At 38.7% G+C, this 23,192-nt stretch overlaps 2 protein-coding genes across 2 annotated transcripts in view; one reads left to right on the top strand and one right to left on the bottom strand.

Annotated features, from left to right (window-relative positions):
• Positions 1–223: 223 nt before the first annotated feature.
• rpl7 (ribosomal protein L7) lies at positions 224–10,833 on the bottom strand. The gene is made up of 7 exons (XM_043686236.2): positions 10,786–10,833; positions 10,191–10,293; positions 7,670–7,836; positions 7,362–7,499; positions 5,890–5,999; positions 1,720–1,930; positions 224–286 (listed from the first exon to the last, which is right to left on the bottom strand). Exons 1-6 carry the CDS (start codon positions 10,797–10,799, stop codon positions 1,722–1,724), a joined length of 741 nt encoding a protein of 246 aa, XP_043542171.1. The 5' UTR covers positions 10,800–10,833; the 3' UTR covers positions 224–286; positions 1,720–1,721.
• Positions 10,834–11,130: 297 nt separating this feature from the next.
• Positions 11,131–23,192, top strand: part of LOC122549517 (retinol dehydrogenase 10) — a 62,708-nt gene continuing 50,646 nt past the window's right edge. Inside the window, exon 1 of the mRNA XM_087985968.1 lies at positions 11,131–11,776. Within this exon, the coding sequence (XP_087842094.1) occupies positions 11,327–11,776 (450 nt within the window). The 5' untranslated portion in view covers positions 11,131–11,326. The remainder of the gene's footprint in view (positions 11,777–23,192) is intronic.

Here is a 23,192-nt window from a genome sequence, read left to right on the forward strand (position 1 = left end):
AAAGTATGAATTTAAACTTGAAGAAAATGTTAAATTTTAATTTTCCCTCAATCCATTACAATGTATTTCAACAAATCTTTTTATGCCGATTACAAAGTCAGAATCTTTGTAATTTCATACTCCATAGTCTCAATTTGAGCTGTGGTTTAAATGGTAAAGGAATCAGACATATCGATTTAAATTTAAATCTGCTGTAAAAGCAAACAAAGTCCAAGACAAAAGATTACTGTGTAAATAATTTCTTTATTTAACAGAACACAATGGTAATTTCACAACTGTTGTTTACCTAGAAGAGAAAAAGAAAAAAAAAGTTAGAATTTTAAAAAAAAACACATTTCTTGGCTTTTGGACAATGAAATCTGGCAATGATCTAGAAATCCCTTTTGTCAGAAATAATCAGTTTTTTTCCTTATTTCCTTCTTTTCCTCCAAAGACTCCAACTTCCTTTCACAAAGGAAAACATTAACTAGAATAAGCTGCCTTTGCCCTTTAGGATGCCATTAAATCTCAAATATTTTCTCCACCTCTGTGCTATAAATTAAACTATTTCATGTATCATTCTAACTTGTTTGAAGACTTTGAATACATATCTTCTGCAAATGTATTAATACTCATTATTGCATATCCAGGAACATGAAATCTTAATACTCACTAACTTCAATATATTAATAGCTCAAGGGCATAGACACTGGATATAGGTTTGCTCACTGAGCTGAAAGGTTCAAAGCATAGATACTGAAATTTGATTTAAAATCACCACAGGAATAAATCAAAACTGTACACACATTCCCCAACAGAAGAATAAAGTTACAAAAGATCAGTTTAGCTAGAAAAAGAACCTTACTATATTATTTTAATCATTGCTTCACAGGCATCACCTGCGCAAAGTATTTTGCTACCAATGACATTCTTCAATTATTCATTTTGTACCAGATTCTCTGACATGCAACTGGACCAGAACATACAATTCCATGTGGTTACAATAACTCTTGGTCAAGCAAGTATTAAAAATTCTTATGGAATAAATGTTATAAAGATAGCTTTCAATTAGCTGAGACTGCTCATTTCCCTCCAGGCTCACTAACAACCACCTACCCAGGAAGCTGGTAGGTAGGATACAATATGACAACTCTAGCAATATTGCTGCTGTTGTTACACTTAGGAGAAAACAAGTTCCTCCCTCATCTCCAAACTAACTCAAAGAACATGTTAGTAAGCTCGCCAAAGATTCAACCCAGTCAATGAGAATTACAGCCAGACACAGAATAATCCCTTCCCATTCTCTGCCACACCAACTTTGCATCTATTCCCAGAGCTTTGAATGATATATTAAAAGATGCCACCTAACACAGCTAGCTTAGCTTTTATTGTGCATTTCTTTTAATCATATAAAACCAACACCTGCTTTAACAATATTTCAAATTGAAACAGTCATACATTCATTTAACTTTCAACACATTTTACTTAGCCCATGGACACTAATTTAAAATTTTTCAGGGCATAGCTGTAGACACGCAGTCCTGCTGTGCAGAGTTCGTCAGAAAATATATGCATTTGAATTTCTTCATCCATCATGTAATATAGCAATAACCTATCCACATCAAGTTTTATTTGTGACCAGAATAATGTGCCTATTTGTGTTAAGTATTAGATTTGCAATTCTTGCTGAAGCATCTTGAACACTCCAGTCATACAGCCCCTAAAAAAAGCACAGCTTACCTTTAGTTCATTTTTCTGATCATCCTGTTGATTTGGTCTTCTCTGTTACCAGCATCACCACCTTCGACAAAGTGTGTCGTCTTTTTGTTCATGCCACCACGTGGTGAAGATAGCTTGAAGGGCCACAAGAAATTGTTGGCCATTTTGAAGTTCTTTCCGACTGTATAGATCTCATGGATCAGATCTTCAATACAAATGATGCCATATTTTCCTGAAATGTAAATAAATCAATAATAATTTGCATACAATTTTATTTAATTACATAATTAAGAGAATTGTACTACAGGAATCTGTTGTCTGCCATCTACGCCTAGTTGAATCCATCCAGGAATGAAGGAACAGGTGACTAAGCTCCTTTGTCACATGAATGGACAAAATGGATCACACCCCTTAAAAAGGGACTAATATTTTAAATTTGAATATCATTCCCCATGCAGGAGAATACCTGCATCTTACTAGCTCAATATTAACCTTACACATCTGTAACCCTACACACCTGCACTTCTTACAGCAATTCAGTTCTCTTGTAGATTCAAATTTTCTTCTTCTTACCTCAAAGAATCACAGAACTATTACAATGCACAAAGACACTCAGGTCTGCACCAGCTCTCTGAATACCATTCTTCTACCTTTGATCCTTTTAAAATAACACTTTATCTCAGACAATAAGTTGACAATAATCATATTTTTAAAAATACAAGTACACATAATTTACAATGTCACACTTAAGAAACAAATAAATCCAATCATAATAATCCATTTTTCCACTGCCTCCCTATTCACAACACAGAAAATGCAGATTGGTTGACTACATATAGTGTCAGTTTGTTTCTTTTAAGAAAGAAATATGTAAGTGAAGGAGATGTGGCTCAAGTGTTCACAAGAATCTTAAATGAGCAGTTTGTCATGATGATAGGTTGAACAGTCTGGGCCTGGTTCCACTGGCTTTTAGAAGATGGGTGAGTTGACTGAAGTCTTTAAGCTCTTCAATGTTATTGACAATGTGAATACAGAAAGAATTTTTCCTCTTGTAAATAAGCCTAGAACTAGAGGCACTGTTTACAAACTGGGATTGCCCTTTTATAGCACAGAGGTGTGAAGACAATTTTTCTTACACAAGTTGGAGACACTTTGGAACTCCCTTACAAGGTGGGGTCATTGAATATCTTAAGGTGAAATATGCTATTTGTTACCTAAGGGAATGGAAAATTGGAATTTAAAAGACAAATAGTTCAACCACACTAATAAATAGCAGATAAGGCTAAAAAGGGGCCAAATGACTTACTTCTGTTTCTAATTCAAACGTTAAGTCTGCAAGCATGTCACCAGGCTTCCTTTTAATTTTATATATTCCGTTCATGCTGACCCTCATACCCTTGGTCTCCTGCAGTGTTCCAACAAAATTCACAACAAGCTTAAGCAACAGCATTTACATTTGTTTGGTTAGGTGCTCTGCGGTCTTCATGACAACAATTTAGAGCCTTAATCCTAGTCCCTTTCTTTGCAGGTGAGAGTTTTAGTTTCTGTTTGCTTTCATCGTTGCAGCGGCTGTTCATTATTTCACCATTCGCATCTCAGCAAACAAGTTTCTGTCTGTACATGTCCTATACCAAATTTTTAATGTAATATTTCCCAAGTTCCACTCTATCAATTTTCTTTTCTTATTGGCTTGAAACCTACAACATTTAATTGCAAAAATACAAAAGTCTTGCAAGAATGGTAGAAGGCATTGGTAAAACCACAGCTAGAATACGGTGTATAGTTTTAGTTTCTTACTTAATAAAGGCTGATAATTGTAATAAAAGTCATTCAAAGAAGCTTAACCAGGCTGATTTCTGGAACAAAGGTGTTACCTAATGAACAAAAATTGCACAGGCTGGGCATATTCTCATTTGTGTTAAGAATAAGAAACATCTTATTAAAACATTAAAGAGGCTTGACAGCATAGTTACTTAAGATCGTGAAGATGAATCATACTAGATTCAAAACACTAACTGTTTCTCTCACCAGAGATGCTGTCAGACCTGGTGAATTTCTCCAACACATGCAGTATTTTGATTTCAAATGCCAAGAAGATACTTCCCCTTGTGGGGGATCTAATAGCTAGGGTGCCCAGTTTTAACATAAATAGATTGGCATTTGTGAAAAAGATTAGAATTTCTTCTTTGAGTCACTAATCTTTGGAATGCTCTTTCAGAGGAAGATTGGAGGCTGGGTCAGTAAATGTATTTCAAGGCTGCGTAACAGAATTTTGATATGGGAATCAAGCAAGTCGAGTTTGAGCCACCATCAGATCAGTCATGGATGACGGACGATATCCGTATGCAAAACAACCATTATTGCTAGGTTGAAATCATGCAATTCCCTTGCTACCAGCACTGCGGATGTTCCTGCACCCCAAGACAAAACTATAGGCAGCACACAAACCAGATAACTCTGGAAGGCAAACCACTCCACCTTGCAATGGACAGCCCTGTCTGTTTATGAGACGATCATCAAAATGGTGTCTGATTTTATTCCAATATAGTTAGCAGTTCAATATGATTTCTGTTCCTTTGCTGCAACCTTGGGCTGTTCAATTATTAACTGACAATTCAAGTAAGATCATCAATAAATAAATACTCATGCAGTATACTTTAGCGTTGACAACTACTTTTAGTTAGTAATACGTGAAGAACTAGTAACAGACTTTTTCCTAACAAGAAGCGTGTAGTAAACTACCAGTAGGCTGGCTAGTCAGTTACACTGGACTTCATGCGGTTTTTAATCATCAACTTGCAAAGAAAAAAAACTGTTCCATGACTATCCCAACATATTCCTGGTTAGTCTGTGAAGTATTACGTCTTACCTTTATTCTGTTTATCCATAAAATATGCATGCTACAGTCATTGGTTCAGTCAACAAAGACTGGATTTTATTCTTCTTGTTTTTGTTCAAAAGCCTTTGTACCCTCACCCCTCCATACCTCTGGTCTTCTTCAGTACTGCTCCACATCACCTATGATATCTGAGACCAACTGATTCTGCTCATATCCGGCATCTGCAGCCCTCACTTTCTCCCTCCAGATTCTGCCCTCTTCAGCATTCTTGATTATAGAAGTTTCATCACTAATGGCCATGCCTTCAGCTGCCTAGTCCTCAGCTCTGGATTTCCTTTCCCAAACCTCCCTTTGAGGTGCTGCTTAAAAACCAACTTTTTGACCAAGCATTTGGCCGTTTGCAATGATATCACCTTAAGTAACTCGACCTCTAATTTTGCTTTAAATAAACACTAAGCACTTTAGGACATTTATATTTATACACCATATATGTTGTTATGGTGTTCTGATGATAATGTTTGGTATTACAAAACCAAGAACTGGCCTGTGTCGGAGACCATGAAACTTCTTTCCATGAAAAATGTTTAGGTTACTGGATTAGTAATCCAGAAGCCCAGAATAATGATCCAGAAACATGTTCAAATCCAATCGCATGTACCTGAGGAATTTAAATTCAATTATTTCTATCTGGAATTAAAAAAAACTAGCAATGGTGTCCATTAAACAGCAGATTGTGATGAAACTCCCAAGACGTTCATCAATATCCTTTCAAAAGGATGATCTGCCATCTTTACTACTCGAGGCCCTCTGCAATGTGTGCTACAGCCTTCTGAACTGGCTAAGCAGGTCATTGAGTTATATTCAAACATCTCACCTCTTTCTCAAGGCCAATTAAGAGAGATAATAAATGTTGATCTTGCCAATGATACATGGACCCTCAAGTAAATTTAAAAATACTCAGAGTGGCAAGAATGGAAACTTATGACTGTAAAAGGTAGTTGAAAAGAAAACAAGTTGCATCAAACGAGCTAGAGAAGCATAAAGGAAAAAGGAACAGCAGTACATGCTGATGGCATTTAGGGCAAGTTCATGTGGGATAATAAGAAAGCCTTATACAGTGCTTTTTCAGGAGCAGACATCTCAAAGTGCTCTGAAGTGTAGTCACTATCTTAACTTAGTAATGGTAGCAAACAGCATTCTGAAAATTACCTGTAGTTGGAAATATCATGAGTTAGTATAGTGGTAAGAATACCAGAAAGATGAAAAGCTACAATAACAAAAATTGCTTGCATAAAATTCGAGTATACATAATATCAAGCTAAACCAGTACTGACAAGTTTAAATAATATTACCCAGCTTCTTTTCAATTAATGAGTTGTCAGTGAGAGCAATGCGCCGTTGTTTAATCTTTCCAAAGCCACGTTTGTAGATCAATTCACGGACAGATTTTAAATTTGGATATCTATAAAATTAATACAAGCAACAAGGTTTATTTAAAAATGTTAATATCACAAGACATGCCTCCCCCAGAGTTTAATTCCAAATCCATATACTAATGGATCTACAAAGCACTGATGGTCTCAATCAACATAAACATAGTTCTGTGATTTGTTAACATTGACATATTCAACCCTTTACTAATAGCAAATTGACCAAAATTCTTATCAGATTTGAGGAGTGTTTCAGAGGTGCCACTTCAATACAACTGTATGCTATAAAGCATTTTGCAATGTTTAACAAAAAAGGCTTAAGAATTTAATCTATGAAGCATAGCAACTGTTCAAATTATATTTTTATATATGATATATTTTCTCTTGTTCATTGTTTTTCAATTGAATTTCTGTTCTAGCACAATCAGATTCTCCCCAACGGATCAGCATGCTACATAGATTTTTGCTGCAGGAGGATGAGTTAAGAAAATTAATGTGAGAAAAAGAAAGAAAGAGCAAGTCAGAACAAAAATTTACCAACACTTTTTAAAAATTTAGAGTGCCCGAAATTGCTTCACTATTGTATTTGTATGCCTGCCCACTTCTGGGGTCCCATCCACATTCAAGTGTCAATAGAGGGACAGTATGTAGAGTCCACCAGCATGGTTGGACCCAGGGGGGCTGGATGCATCACCATACTTGGAAATTATGTTTTAATTAAGTACGTTTCCTTTATAAATTTCCATCCTATCAAGGTGCATCTATACCACTGTTCATTTTAAATAACAGAATTATAATCCAAGAATGGATGATGTGTTTATAACACAATTGTGATTGAATTCACAACGCTCTGATTCAGATTCAATGGTATTACTTTTAGTCAAGACTGACACCCGTGACACAAACCAACAATTTCAGCACCATAGCAAGATGAGACCGAATAAAACAGCATGGTTCCTTACTTATTCAGCACATTTGTGAAAATTTGGTTGGTAAACAGTCAGACTCAGCTGTTTGATAGCAGAGACCAATGAATGGCACATGGCATAATGATAGTCAGATTGCCAAAGTACTAGGTGGTGAACATGCATAATGTTAATCTTGAGGAAACTATTTTAATTGTAAATGTAAAGAAAATTGAGCATTATGTAGTCAGAAAACTAGAAACCTTTCCAATGAAGTGGCTAAAAATTAGAAGCAACAAAATGGAAATGTATTATTTGTAATCTAACAATGCATATGACTGCTTGTAGCATTGTATAACATAACGAAGCACCAACTGCATCTATTCAGAAAATGTCATATCTAGTTTCACATTGACATCATGCTATATTTCATTTTTAAACCAAAACACAATTTCAATTTTGTCCATTGCTTATTTCCTAATCACATACCCCCATGCAATGTATGGCTCTGCAATACGGAGCATGTTGATTGAAGCTTTATTTAGTCTCACAAACACTCCATTGAAGATCTGACGCAGCCGTAGGAGTTGAAGCACTTTGCGGATTTTAGGGCTAACACCATTGATGCTGTGAAACCATGGACAGAAATTAGCAAGGTAGATAAAGGAAAATTTTATTCCACAAGTAGCTTATTTACTGTTTGTAATAATTTGAAAAAGGATAACACACTTTTACATTGATAAAAATTTTATTCACCCATAACCACAATAAATAACTAAGTATGTATTTAAACTTACCCCCTAATACGGATCACAAAAGCTAGCCTGGGTTCCGCAGGGACGTAGTAATTATTAGCTTTACGTGCCATTCTGGCAAGGCGGATTTCACGTCTGTACATTTGTCTGTACTCCTTGTGGTAACTTTCAGCCCTCTTGTAGATTAGTTTTCTCTTCTCTCTATTTACCTTTAAGTAAAAATATACTTTTCTTAAAAACTGTAATAAATACGTGGCTTAGGCTGTTTTACTTCTATAATATGATCAACAATTATTCCATTATTACATTTTCCTCAACCCTAAGAAAACCTAACCCTCAAAGTATTGAAGGCAAATATATACAAGTTTTCATATTAATACTGTTTATAATAAGTTCAGAAGGCAAATGCAATGTTAGCATTTATTTTAAGACGGCTAGAATGCAAAACTAGGGATATATTACTGCGCCTAAATAAGGCTCTGGTCAAATGCATTTGGAACACTGAGCAGTTTGGGTCCCATATCCATGGAAACAGGTGTTGGCTTTGGAGGGAGTCCAGAGCAGGTTTACAAGGGCTTGATTTAGGTGGAGCAGTTGAAAACCCAAAGTCTGTACTCAATGGAGTTTAGAAGAATGAGGGGGAATCGGATTGAAACTTTCTGAATACAGTGGAGATGGAGAAAATGTTGCCACATAGGAGACAGCAAACCTCAGAAGAAAGGGCCAACCCTTTAGAACTGAGACAAGGAGGAATTTCAGCCAGAGCATGGTGAATCTGAGGAACTCATTGACACAGAAGCCTGTGAAGGCAAAGTCAATGAGTATATTTAAGACGAAATACATAGGTTCTTGACTAGTAAAGGGATCAAAAATTACGGGGAGAAGGCAGGAGAATGAGGTTGAGAAACATATCAGGCATGATCAAATTGCAGAGCAGGCTCGATTTGGCTGAATGGTCTAATCCAATGTTTTATGTAAATTAAGATATACATTGTATGCAAAACTACAGTCATCATCATTCACTATACACCTAAGATGTTAGAATCATATAATCCCTAATGTGGAAGCAGGCCAATTGGCCTACTGAGTCCACAGTGACCCTCTGAAGTACACCCGACCCACAGCCAACCACCTTCCAACCTATCCTTGCATTTGCCATGGTAATCCATCTAGCTTTCACACCCCAGGACATTATGGGCAATTCAGAATGGCTAATCCAACTAACCTGCACATTTAGGAACTGGGGGAGAAAGACACACAGATACAGACAGAATGTGCAAACTCCACAAAATCACCCGACGCTGGAATTGAACACAGGTTTCTAGTGCTATGAGGCAGCTGTGCTAACCACTGAGCCACTGTGCTGCCACTTTCCCCTGTCCCTCCATGATCACACTAAATAGCAAGAGACAAGAAAATTGCAGATGCTGGAATCCAAAATAGACAAGCAGGAGGATAGAACTAAATAAGCCAGGCAGCATCAGGAAGTGGAGAATTCAACGTGTCGAGCATAACCCTTCTTCAGGCAAATGGTGACTTCTCCATTTCTTAATGCTGCCTTGTTATGTTCTTCCAGCCTTCATTTTGTCTACTTATTGAATAGCAAAGTTAAAAACAATGACTGCAGACGCTGGAAACCAGATTCTGGATTAGTGGTGCTGGAAGAGCACAGCAGTTCAGGCAGCATCCAAGGAGCTTCAAAATTGACGTTTCGGGCAAAAGCCCTAGCAAAGCAACCTAAAGGAGCCAAGTGGCCAATTCTGGCTCCCAGTTCATATGGGCAATTGCTCCCTAGTGACCCACAGCTGGAGGCTTTGCAACTGGACAATTTGTTTATAATGCGTAACAACTGCAGTTAAAATAACCCTCCACAAGGATGCAATCTTCAGATCCTAAATTGCTGTAGTACATATAATTTACCAAGAATATAGATAATCCTTTTGGTATGTTACTATATTGGGAAGATGCTGAATAAAAGATTACTTTTACAGAAGATGAACATAATCAATGAGTAAAGAACATTATATAAATTTATGGTGACATTTATTCTTCGATATTAAACGGAGAAAACCCAAGAACTGTCAGGAAATCGGAAACAAAACATAAATTGCTGGAGAAAGTCAGCAGGTCTGGCAGCAGCACAGAAGGGTCACTGGATGCAAAACACTGACTCTGCTTTCTCTCCAAAGATGATGCCAGACTTTGTCCCAGAACATTTGCTTTTATTTAGTTAAAAAATCACACAACACCAGGTTATAGTACAACAGGTTTAATTGGAAGCACTACCTTTCGGAGTGTTGCTCCACCTGAAGAAGGAGCGGCGCTCCGAAAGCTAGTGTGCTTCCAATTAAACCTATTGGACTATAACCTAGTGTTGTGTGATTTTTAACTTTGTACACCCCAGTCCAACATCTCCAAATAATGCTTTTATTTAGTCCTTGTTATAGGACATCAGCACAAATGTTTCCACCATTAAGTGAGTATGCAGAACAATTAAATTTCTAACTTCATAATCATAATTGAAACACACAGTTAGTCCAGTAGGTTGAAATGTTTCTCAAACCTTCTTTTCTATTAACAAACGCTTGATGCGCTTGGCCTTCATTAGTGCAAACGCCTGGCGCTTTTTCAAAAGGCTTTCAGGCACAGATGGCACTTTCTTCTCTCTGGTTAAAACAAGACAGATGGAGGTGGTGAGTTAATCAATCGTAAGTCTCAAAACTGAATTTTATCTCAATACTCTCAATGTGATAGAAGTATTAAACAATCCGTTTACATCCTGATGCAGCAGCAATCGAAAACTATTTTCGCTCTGTTAGGCCACAGCCTGACAATTAAGACACAAAACAAACAATTTTAAAAAGTGAATAAGCCAGTTGCAACAAAATATGTTTATTTTTTTTAAATTTTGAAGATCTTAATAGTTGATCAGGTTGCTCAAATCTTTTATAATAAGTCAAAGCTTCAAAAGGCTCAGTGCAAAACTCCGAACCGAGGCGCATCATAACACTGCGTCCAAACTAACTATCTTTAAGATATAATTGGTAAAATACGCGCATGGCTCATCACACGCAGGTATCCTGCCAGTAAACTACAGCAAAAACTGAGATTTATCTAAGGATGGATTCGGATTTTAAAAACCTTCACTACACACTCACTTCGTCTCCGCCATGATCACTGTCGTCTGAGAGGGGGAAAAGGCAGCAACGCATGCGCGGAGAACAGTTAAAGCCTGCCGTTGGAAACTGTCTATGTTGCTGCCTGAGTCAATGCGGCAACAGCGAAGGGTTTCAAAAATATCCGATGATTTACACTGTTCCTTGGAAGCAAAGCCACTCGTAAAAATAAGTGAAGGATGGATAGGGACCTGGAGTTATGGAAAAGGGGGAGGTGACAGCACTGAAGTGGCCTCCTCGGTAGGGGTCCTTGGCCCCGGGGGCCGAGCAGGTTCCTTATTTAAAGAGTGACGCGGATTGAAGATGATCAGAGTCGGGGGGAGGAGGTTGTGGTGGAGGTATTGGGGGCTGGGCTGGTACAGTAATTGGACACTAGGGGAAGAGAGAGCAAGGGTAACATTTATATATTCATATTCCGAACAGACCTCGGCCGGCCGAGCCGCTTCGCCTCGCCTTTCCCCTCTTTTCCCCCCCCTTCCCCGTAGTAACGGCCCGGCCTCCTGTCTTTTCCCCGGCACCCGCCATGAATATCGTCGCGGAGTTCTTCGTTGTCATTTTCAAAGTGCTCTGGGCTTTCGTGTTGGCCGCGGCGAGATGGCTGATCAAGCCCAAGGAGAAGAGCGTGTGCGATCAGGTGTGCCTGATCACCGGAGCCGGCAGCGGGCTCGGCAGGCTCTTCGCGCTGGAGTTCGCCAAGAGGAACGCCAACCTGGTGCTGTGGGACATCAACCAGGAGAGCAATGAGGAGACGGCCGAGAAGGTCCGGCAGCTGGGCGCCAGAGTGCACACTTACACTTGCGACGTGAGTAAGAGGGGCAGCGTCTACCGGACGGCTGACTTGGTGAGGAGAGAGATCGGAGATGTGACGGTGTTGGTCAACAACGCAGGTGTAGTGTCCGGACACCATCTCCTCGAGTGTCCCGACGAACTTATCGAAAGGACCATGATGGTCAACTGCCACGCTCACTTTTGGGTGAGTTTGAAGAGCTGGGAAAGTTTTTATCTATTTTCAAATACGTTTAACTGTTGGTAATGTCACTTAACAACCTCTCCTATTTTCCCTACAGTTTACAGTATTAGGCACAAACGCTGTCCTGGGATAAATGAATGTATTTGGGTAAATTGAATAAATTACATCTTGTACTGATGAGCCAGGTGTATTGAGATGTGGCGGAAGTTTTCTAATTTCACTAAGAATGTAGCGTTAACAATGTACAAGTACACATGCGTTAATTGAATGAAAAGTAGGGAAATAAACGCTTTAAAGCAACTATCCGCGTCCCGCTAACGATACAAGCTTTCCCCCCTAAAAGCTCATTCAGGCTGGTGGTTATTAAATAGCGTATACTTCACTAATTTAATGATGCAACAGAAACTGCTTCTTAATCTTTTGATTTAAAAACAATTCTCATTTTAACCCCGATCCATGTGATTCAAAGCGGTTCCCGGTGATTTGCTGATGCCTCTCGGGAATGGTTTCCGGTCCTGAGGCTAAATCCTCGACTATCGACTTTAACGTCGCATTCACCCCATCGAAATAGCGATATGTATCATGTGAGAGATCGCGCATCTTTGGACTTGCCAAAAAGTCCGATGATTGTTCAAATACAAGCATTCACTTTAAAGTTGGTCTAAATATACAGGATTATTTAAAGCTTTCAAAATCTTTCCTGAATGCTTTCTAGCTGCCGATATATATAAAGCACAATCTGTTTTCATAACCTTTTTTCTGAAGACTGAAATACTTGCACGAAATCAATGGCCTTTAACAGAATCGACGGACTGTAAAAGCTACAAACGAGAGCAACCAAATGAATATTCTGAGCAACATTCTGATGCTGGGGAACCTCCACACTTGTTTCCCTTGTTAATGTTAGCGACCTGCTAGTTGGGCTAGGGGTCTTGCGGCGCCGTGGTAGTGGTCCTAACTCCGAGCCACGAGGCTTGGGGTTCAACCTTTTCGACCAGGTGGATCAGGGGAAAAGTAAGCTGTAGTTGAATTGTGACAAAAAGCGTGTACAGGCGTGTTGCTGTTCCGGAAAAGACTCTAATCTCTATCCCACTAGCACTATTTAAACAGATTCCTTCTTGACGCGAGTTCGCTCAATCCTTTGGAACTGTTCATTTCTACTGTAAAGTTTACTGTGATTGCATGACCGGAGTCGATGGTAACTGTACACATTTAAAAAAAAATAAAACCAGATCGTGGTAATGAGTACCGTTTCTATAAGCATATAAAGCATGTAAACTGAATCTACAATGTGAATAAAAGCAAAGTACTGTGGCTGCTGGAAATCTAAGTAACGAAGTGGTTATTCCACAGCATTGCGTGAGTGTATTTTTTTTAATGACCAGTTTTGTTCACGCGCTGTTATCGACAATAAACACGATTCTGGAACTCCCAAAGGAGTTCCAAATAGCGTGTCGCTTCAAAGATTTCACCTCATGAATTTGGGGCTGTAAACGACTAAAGCTGATGCTTTTTAATTGAAACTTAGTTTCCCCACCCCTCAAAAAGAAAGTACTTTCAAAGTCTGTCATTTTAAACTTTCAGCATTTACATTAGTTTTTGTTTTAATACGATTTAGGTTTTAAACATTCAAGGTCTGGGTGGTGTCGTCTTCCAACTTAATTCCATGCATTGTGTGACTTTGTTTGTATCATACTGTTCAGATTTAACTGAAAAATACCTGGTGAAATTGGTTCTGACTCAGTTGAATTACTGTAGACTCTATTCATGGAAGACGTGCGACTTTTGTGTGACCTAGTGAGCCAATATACTCGTCAGTACCACTGGGTTTAAATAAATCTACCACTCCACTCGATTTAGAGTACAGTAACCGTTCCTCTATTTTCAGCATACTTCTGCACCAAACTTTTAAAAATAAAAAATTAAATGAAAGCCTGGATCTAGTTGTCACTTGAATAGTGCATTACTTAACATCTTTACAGTCAGGCCTGTGATTCCATTTTCAAAATAAAAGGAATTCTGGGTGCTAAGGACACCACTGTAAATGCTATACAAATATTACAGTTGCTTCCATTCTACCATGTATTGGATAACAACTTTGACCTGAACCCCTAGCTGAAGTGCGATAGCTCGAGTGATGCCTCTGCCTGGAAAATACATAATAAGCAGGTGGTACTATGAGCCAAGCTACTCTAAGTGAAAGTTGGGATAATGAGTCTGCCTTTACAAATGGCTGGCCAAATTTAAACTGATGGATTAGCTCTGAAAAATTCAGCTTGAATTCACTATATAGCAACAATGCAATAGAACAGTACAGTACAGAACAGGCCCTTCAGCCTATAATATTGAAGCTTGAAATGCTAGACTCTGAAATTTTGAACACTAAGCACATTTGGTTCTGAAGTAGAGCAAACTATCTCTGACAATCCCACTCTAGTAGCATGAAAACATATTAAGGCTAAACTAGAACTTCAAAAACATGGAATAAAGCTTCCCCTTTTGCCTCTGCCAGTTCTGAAACTACTGAGTACAGTGTAACCTATATACAGAAAATTGCCAAGCATAGTGTTTTCTTACTCCATTTCCCCCACTGGTCAGAAAGTCTGACAGCACATTAAATTATCTTCCCTCTTCAGTCTAATCCTCTTCAACTCCTTGAATTCTGTGCATGGACAGCAAAACCCTATATTGTTCAGTGGAGTGACTATAGTGACCTGCAGAAATGAGTGGAAAGACCTCCTTGCAGATCCCATTGAATTGGAAGGTAGAATGTATCTTTGTGCAAATTATCACAGCACTAAAAATATTTTTGGCATTTATGTTTGTATTTTGTTTGTAATCCATCCATGCAGCTACATATCCTGACCATTAAGTGGCACTACTGTAATTTTCTTAGACTATATTTCGGTAACTTATTCTTTCAAACTAGCTTTGACTCTTTAAAACAATCTTTGTCCGTTTTACTATCATTCAATGAGATCATGGCTGATCTGATCCTCCTCTAATCCACTATCCTGCCTTTTCCTCATAACTGTTGATGATCTTAGTGATAAAAAAGACTGTCTGTACTAAACAACCTAGCCTTTACAGCCCACTGCAGTAAAGAACTCCACAGTTTCAGTACCCTCAGAAGAAATTCCTCCTTGCCTCTGCCTTAAAGGGTGACCCTTATTCTAAGGTTGTCCTGTGCCTAGACTCTCCCACAAAAGAAAACAATCTCTCTAGATTTACCCTGTCATGTTTTTAGATTTAATCAGATACTGTCCTCCAATCCGAAAACACTTCAAAGCTTTTGAGAGTTAAAAATATAAATATGATTAAAAATAAGGATTATTTGCTATGGAGATTTTAACTAAGGATGTCTCCCTCAAATAGTGATTTTAACTAATTTATAATTTGGATGTATACCTTTCTCTCTTTCATTGCAGGCCTATAGTTTCACAGGATAGTTGCAGTTCTAGCCAGGGTAGACGTCGTGTAAAGTCATATAATTATTTGTTAGCTGCAAGGCTTCTTATAGTTGAACTGCCAGGAACTCCACTTTCAGATGCACAGTAACTTAGGACAGGTTGGGATGGTGCTAGAAAGAAGTCCTTCTATTACTTGAGGTGTAGTCATTTAACGTTAGTTGCACAGCTCTCTTGGAGCCTGTTAGACCGCTTTCAGATGATTTCTAAGTCATAGGATAACTTCTACTAATTTTCAAAAGCATATAACATATGTAAACAGGTTCAGGGTAAAACTGAAGTTTCAAGTCCCTTTCCCAACTAAGGTGATGTGTTAAGCAGATGCATATCCTGAATTGTAGCTTTTCACACTTCATTTGAGACGGCCAAGATTTGTGCTTGTCTTGCCCCCTTATCCCAATGAAAGGTTGATGGATTATTTCCAATGTCTCATTTGTCCCTGACCAAGCAGAAAAGGGAGGCAGCTGGAATGCTACAAATCATTTTATTGCACTTTTTTTTTAAATGTGTCAATTTTCCAAGTCACTAAGATTATGCATATTAGGGTTTTTCTTGAACTTCATGATCATGGGAGCTGATACTGCCAAAAGTCTTGTCTGCTAGAGCCATCTTTTCCCTTTTTTTTTAAAGAAGTATGGCTTTAAAATTTGTAACATCATGCCTGTACTGGGCATGAAAATTGGATGGATCAAATGTTTAACTTGAGTCTTTTGATTCAAATTTTGACCTGTCGTCACAAAGTCCTTGCACATTGGATCACCCTTGTTGGATCCACTAAAATGACTTAAGTCTTTAAGTGAGGGTGCCTTCACTGTCTCAATGCTGCAGGATTGTTACAAGGGAATGTCAAACACAGGATTTCTCTGGAGTCTGTACAAGGAACGTTGTATTTTCATGATCTGTGCTAATGACCTAAACTTATATAAAACAGAAATTTTGATTGTGTGGATGATGCAAAGCGTTGTAAACTGACAATAATGATGAACTTCAAAAGGACATAAAACATGACTGTGGAATAGGTGGACACATGACAGATGAAATTTAATTCTGAATAATTCTAATAACTCTGAAGTGATACATTTGTGAAGGAGAAACAAAAATGCAATATTAAGTGAAGAATATAATTCTAAAGGGAAGGAAGTAGCAGAGGATCCTGGGGGTTATTAACAACACTGCATATGTGAAAGATGCAAACATAAATATAATCGAGGGAAAAGTGATAAATGAAGCAGGTGAGTGGTCATGCCTCAACTGCAGTACTGTCCAATTCTGAGTACTGTGCTTCACAAATTATATATATAAAGGCTTTAGTCTTGCAAAGATTTTAATCATTTCTTGGTTTGGGATTCTGGTTACAAGGTTAGTTTGGAAAAGCTGTTTTTTTTTTCCTCAGCTGTTCAAAGTTATTAGAAACACAGTGCATTAGGAATAACTGTGCACCTATTAAAGGGTTGAGAGCCAGAGGCAATATAAATTTTTGTTTCTATGTTGCCAGTGATTGGGATCTGGCATTCACTCCTGGAGTATGAAAGGCAAATTGAATCACTGCTTTCAAAAGGGAACTGGATAGTTTTCTAAAGAGAGGTTTGTGGCCTGAGGGGATAAGCCAGGGAAGTGATTTGCTCTTCCAGAACTGACAGGACACAAAGGACCATGCAGCCATCTTTGTTGCTATTTTATCATCCCCAATGGATTTAGCCAGGGAATACAGATTTGCATGAAAGATTTTTTGGAAGTTTTAACTAAAAATTTCAGGCAACAACATCTGTTTGAGATTTTGAAGCTTTTTCTTAGGCTAATTCTGTATAAAGTGAAGCTAAATTTCTTGAACTTTAATAATTAGTTTGCTTCAGTGCAATTGCTTAGATTGCATCCTAAATGTAGGGGAGTATCTTTAGAGATTTGGTTTAGATTGGCTGCAAGAATCTAAAACTACTTTTTTCAGTTTTTCAATTGAGGACTTATAAAGAGGATGATAGTAAAGATTTATCGCCAGTGGCTCATTTGAGTCAAATTCTGAGTTTCATCCCTCTCCAGGAATTGGATATAAACATCCGGGTTCGTACTCATCCTGTGAGAGTACTGCAGGGTTGAAGGTATCAATTGTTTAACCTTCTCTCAAATCAAGAGCAGTGTAGCTTTCCAGAACCTACTAATCCTGAGGGTTAAGAACCCATTTACTTAAAGCGAATTGAGTTTCAGTAATGCAGGAACCGGGAGCAGAGGTGGAGGTGGTCCTAATTGCTTGGAGTCATGTTTTCAGGGGAGCTTTCATAGCACTGCATCTCTCTCAAGTGACTGCTCACACTCTGGGGCTAGTGAAAACCACACTACATCTTTTGGTAACTCTGAACCCTTGGTTCAACTTGCAGCTTTTACTTTACGGGCAGCAACACTCTTTTTTGTGCAGAGCTTTGGCTTTCGTTGCTACAGGCCACACTGAAGTTCTTGACTCTAGAACCTGGTTGTTATCCCTGATTTGACAAAGCTCCTTGATGTGGTACCCTAAGTGATTACTTTCAGACTGATCAGCCTAACAGGAAAGCGAGTTTCCCTTCTGTGACCAGAGCATATAAACATAAGAAATGGGAGCAAAAGTAGGGCATTTAGCCCTTCAAGCCTGCCCCAATATTCAATAAGATCATGATAGGTCTTGTGTTTCGAACTTCTTGGATTCCCATCTACCTACATACTGTCTGTTGAAACAGCAGTGCTCCAAAAGCTAGTGCTTACAAATAAACCTGTATGACTATATCCTGGTGTTGTGTGATTTTTAACTGATCCAACAGCAGCATCTCCCAATCATGTTTTCCAGCTTTTTACTCTATCTGCCGGATTTCTGCCAATTCACTGAATCGGTCTACAATTTTAAGTTGTCTTCACAACATACTATCCTACCTATCTATGGATTTGTCTATGAATTTATCTGCCATTCGCTCTCCTCCCTAATTTATTATAGAAAGCTGAGGCCACCATAGATCCATGCAGAGCTCCACTTGTCAGATAAAAACTGAAATTTTTTCAATAAAAATATTTTTAAAAATTACTCTTACAAAGATACAGAAGAATAGAGATAACACAACATTATTTTATTACAATAATAGTAACAATAAAATACTTCACTTAATTCAAGTTGAATTAAAATCATTAAATGAAGTGAAATTAAATTAAATTACATTACATGACATTACTCCACTTGCCACACTTCCACTGAAGCTCCCATGCGTGGGAGCAACAGTTATTATACCCATATTTGCCAAGCCTTCTCACCTGGAGTCCCTGGACCGCCAAATCTGGCCCTCGTGGCTATATAAAGGCCCTAATCAGTATCGCCGATCGATCCGTGCCTATCTAATTTAGAAAGGGTCATTACGTCTTATAAAATTTCTGTGTTCTGTAGTGCACCATATTTGTAAGATAGTCTTGGGTGATGTGCTTCTTTGTGGGTGTGCACCATTCTCTAAGACCGGGGTGGGGGGTTCTGATATCCAGTTCATTAGAATGTTCTTGCACAGTGTGTAAGAATGTTAAGTAACCTTTTCCCGTGCTCATTCAGGGAGGGTAGATTCGGCAGTACCAAAACAAGGGATATCAGGTCTGCTTTAACTTCAATTCCCAGGATCTTCTCCAGCTCATTCACAATGGCATCCCAGTATCCATAAATCTTGTAGCAGGCCCAAAAGTAAGGGTGCCTGTGCTAATTTTATATTTGGGACTTAGAGTCAGAGAGATGTACAGCATAGAAACAGACCCTTCAGTCCAACTTATCTGTGCTGACTAGGTATCTCAACCCAATCTCATTCCCACCTGCCTGCACCCAGCCCATATCCCTCTAACCCCTTCCTATTCATATACCCATCCAGATGCCTTTTAAGTGTTGCAATTGTACTAGCCTCCACCACTTCCTCTGGCAGCTCCTTCCATACACATACCACCCTCTGTGTGAAAAAGCTGCTCCTTCGGTTTTTTTTATATCTTTCCCCTCTCACCCTAAACCTGTGCTCTCTAGTTCTGGTTCCCCCACCACAGGGATAAGCCTTGGTCTATTTATCCTATCAATGCCCCTCATGATTTTATAGACCTCTATAAGGTCACCCCTCAGCCTCTGACGCTCCAGGGAAAACAGTCCTAGCCTATTCAACCTCTTCCCTACAGCTCAAATCCTCCAACCCTGGCAACATCCTCGCAAATCTTTTCTGAACCCTTTCAAGTTTCGCAACATCTTTCCGATAGGAAGGAGACCAGATTTGCATGCAATGTTCCAACAGTGGCCTAACCAGCCGCAACATGACCTCCCAACTCCTATACTCAATACTCTGACCAATAAAGGAAAGCATACCAAATGCCGCCTTCACTATCCTATCTACCTGCGACTCCACTTTCAAGGAGCTATGAACCTGCACTCCAAGGTCTCTTTGTTCAGCAACACTCTCTAGGACCTTACCTTTAAGCGCCTCGCAGTTATCTAAATTAAACTCCATCTCCCACTCCTTGCCCAATTGGCCCATCAGATCAAGATCCCGTTGTAACTCCTGGAGAAGATCCTTATTTAAACTTTGCGAACTTCTCTGGTGCCGTATGGGCTCTGTGAAGGATCTTCAATTGTATAACCTATGCTTTATTTCATACTAAAATTTTCTTCACATTCTCCCATATATCCTCCCATTTTTCCAATGAAATTTCTTCTCCTAGTTCCTGATTCCTGATCCCATGGAGTCTCTCCATTATCTCCCAAGGTGCTCCTTCTGTATGGTATATGGTACTGACCAAGGGAGCGCTCCCACATTGGAGCACTCTTCTCTTTATGTCTGGCTTATAGGGATGAGCCAAAAGCATCGTCTTTTTCTGCATGTAATCCCTAACTTGAAAGTATCAGAAGAGGTCTCTACTAGGTATCCTGTATTTCTGACTTGATTGGTTAAAAGACGTCAAGGCATCTCCCTCAAATAAGTCTCCCAAACAGGAGATTCCCTTACCTTCCCATGCTTTGAAGCTGGAGTCAAAGACTGGCTTTTATGTATAAATTGTATTCTACCAGTTAGCCAATCTTCTGTCTGTGCTAAATATGTTACCGCCTACACAATGTGTATTTACTTTCCGTAATAACCTTTGATATAGCACATTGTGATGGACAAATAAATACTGACCCAGCCAGTGATGCCAGCATCCCATGACTAAATTTAAGAAAAAAATACAGGCAATGTTTCTGTAAAATCATTAGTTCAATGTAAAACTTTAAGGTTTTAAAATATATTTTTTCCTCTTAAATTTACTAGAAACCACCTTTCGGATTCAAGGCCAGTTCATATCTGTCTGTGCTGATATAGTGGGGTCTAAAATAAAGCACTATCTTGTTTGACTCGAAGTAAACATAAACTACAGCATTATCTTTTTCTGAAATGGAATGTGGGCATGTTTATGTCGTCGTGTACCAATGCAAATTGAGTTTCCAAAAATAAAAACTCTTCCCTGACAATAGCATATGGAACGTTACTTATAGAAGGGCATAAATCCTTGCGTAGTCAAAAAAACATTTGTTAAATCCTTCAGAGTATTTTCAAGTTACTGCAAATTAGATTTGTTTATCTGAAGTAGCCTTGTTGATCATCTTTGTTGTTTTAAATAAAAGCCTCCTTGGAGGAGGAATCTGTTCTAAGCCAGTGTCATATGACTAATATTAAGCTATAAATTGGTATTCCACACTAATCTATTGTAATACCATTTCTTAATATATTTAATTCTGAAGAAATAAAAATGCTTAATTTTATTTAATAAGCTAGAGAATTAACATAGATCACAATCTCTGAATAAGTGAGGAGTCCACTCCAGTACATTGCTTACCTTTGCCACACTATTTATTCAACATTCTTAATTTTCTGAGACATTTCCCTACCTGGTTGGTACTCTTGAGAACAAGGCTGAAAAAATAAACTTTTTTGTTTTAACCAGCTTTCATCCAACTGAGGAGGTTTTGTTTGAATCGGCATTCAACAACTTGCTTGGAAAATTCTGCTTACATTTTGATAGTTGTGGCAAATTCTAGTCCTGCAGCTGAGACAACCCTCAAGATTCTTGTCATTTAATGATAACTCGCAATGCTAATTGATCCTTAAAATGCCAAAGATCCAAATACACATTTTTGTAAATAAAACAGTAATTTCTTCTGTTGTCCATACTCTTATATTTATACCAAATATCATTGAATTCCACCAATTAGTTTGAGTTGTATAAGTAGAGATAAACATGTTACTTCCACCGCCTTCAGTGGCAGAGATAATAAGTAGTCAGCTGTTTTGGACCAAGTTGGAAATTTTCTTCACTTGTGACTCTTCGGAATTCTCTCTGCTTGGGAGCTGTGCATGATTTGTACAGGTTGTTGGATTCCTGAGTACGAGTGAATGAAGATGAAGTTAAGGTAGAACAGCAAAAAACTAAATGGCTTTCTCCAGTTCCTTATGTTCTTAAAGCACCAAGGTTATAAAAGGTGCTAAATAAATGCATGCATTTTCTTTCCTATCTCTGTCTTTGCTCCCATTCTTTCAGCAGTGACCTTATTGCTAAATGCAGAATTTTGTTGCACGCTCTGTAAGTGAAAATACCTTGGTTTGAATTTCAAATTACGTTCAGATTTTATTTCTATCCTAACTTTGTTATCCAGTTATGTTGTCTGTCTGATCAGTTTTAATGTCAGAACAATCCCTCTCTGTGCTATTCTCTGTCTCTAAACAATAAATTTAAGGTTACTATCGTAACTTAAGTCAAACAAAACCACTATGTGGGAATCAATTCTGCATAATTGTCTCTTTTAAGAGAAGAGTTCCAAAAATTTCCCAATTTTTATTCATTGTATGCATCTTTTTAATTGTACACCTAGCTTTAGATTAGATTAGATTAGATTAGATTACAGTGTGGAAACAGGCCCTTCGGCCCAACAAGTCCACACCGACCCGCCGAAGCGAAACCCACCCATACCCCTACATTTACCCCTTACCTAACACTACGGGCAATTTAGTATGGCCAATTCACCTGACCCTGCACATCTTTGGATGGTGGGAGGAAACCGGAGCACCCGGAGGAAACCCACGCAGACACGGGGAGAACGTGCAAACTCCACACAGTCAGTCGCCTGAGGCGGAATTGAACCCAGGTCTCTGGCGCTGTGAGGCAGCAGTGCTAACCACTGTGCCACCGTGCTGCCCAGATGTAAGCAACCAAGGGAGAGTTAATTTTAAATGGCTATTTGCAGAGGTGCATTTTCAAATCTGTTATGATGCACCAACTTAAGTGGGCCTAATTGATTTTGTAAGCTCGGTAACATTTTTGTTTCAATGAAGCATATGTACTCCCCCAATGTGCGTTTTGTTTTTGAAAGCTATATTAATATGAAGCAAATGAAAAATAGGAGACTAATCTTATTAATTAATTACAATAATGAGGGTTGTGTTGCAAGACAATGAAGAGAAAACAGTGCATTCAAGCTGAAATAGCAGGAGAACTTAATAAGTACTTTGCGTCAGTCTTCACAGTGGAAGACATGAGTAATATCCCAACAATTAAAGGGAGTCAGGGGCTGAGTTGAGTATGGTTGCCATTACAAAAGAGAAAGTGCTAGAAAAACTAAAAGGTTTTAAAATTGACAAATCTCCTGGCCCTGATGGGTTACATCCTAGAGTTCTGAGGGAGGTGGCTGAGGAAATAGCGGAGGCGTTGGTTGAGATCTTTCAAAAGTCACTGGAGTCAGGGAAAGTCCCGGATGATTGGAAGATCGCTGTTGTAACCCCCTTGTTCAAGAAAGGATCAAGAGGGTTGGAATATATAAGCACTGTTGTGCTACTGAGACTTTATAAAGCTCTGGTTAGGCCCCATTTGGAGTACTGTGTCCAGTTTTGGTCCCCACACCTCAGGAAGGACATACTGGCACTGGAGCGTGTCCAGCGGAGATTCACATGGAT

The sequence above is a fragment of the Chiloscyllium plagiosum genome, unplaced genomic scaffold, assembly GCF_037043375.1.
Source record: "Chiloscyllium plagiosum isolate Xiang-an unplaced genomic scaffold, Cpla_swu_hap1 HiC_scaffold_4, whole genome shotgun sequence".
Taxonomy (NCBI): Eukaryota; Metazoa; Chordata; class Chondrichthyes; order Orectolobiformes; family Hemiscylliidae; genus Chiloscyllium; species Chiloscyllium plagiosum.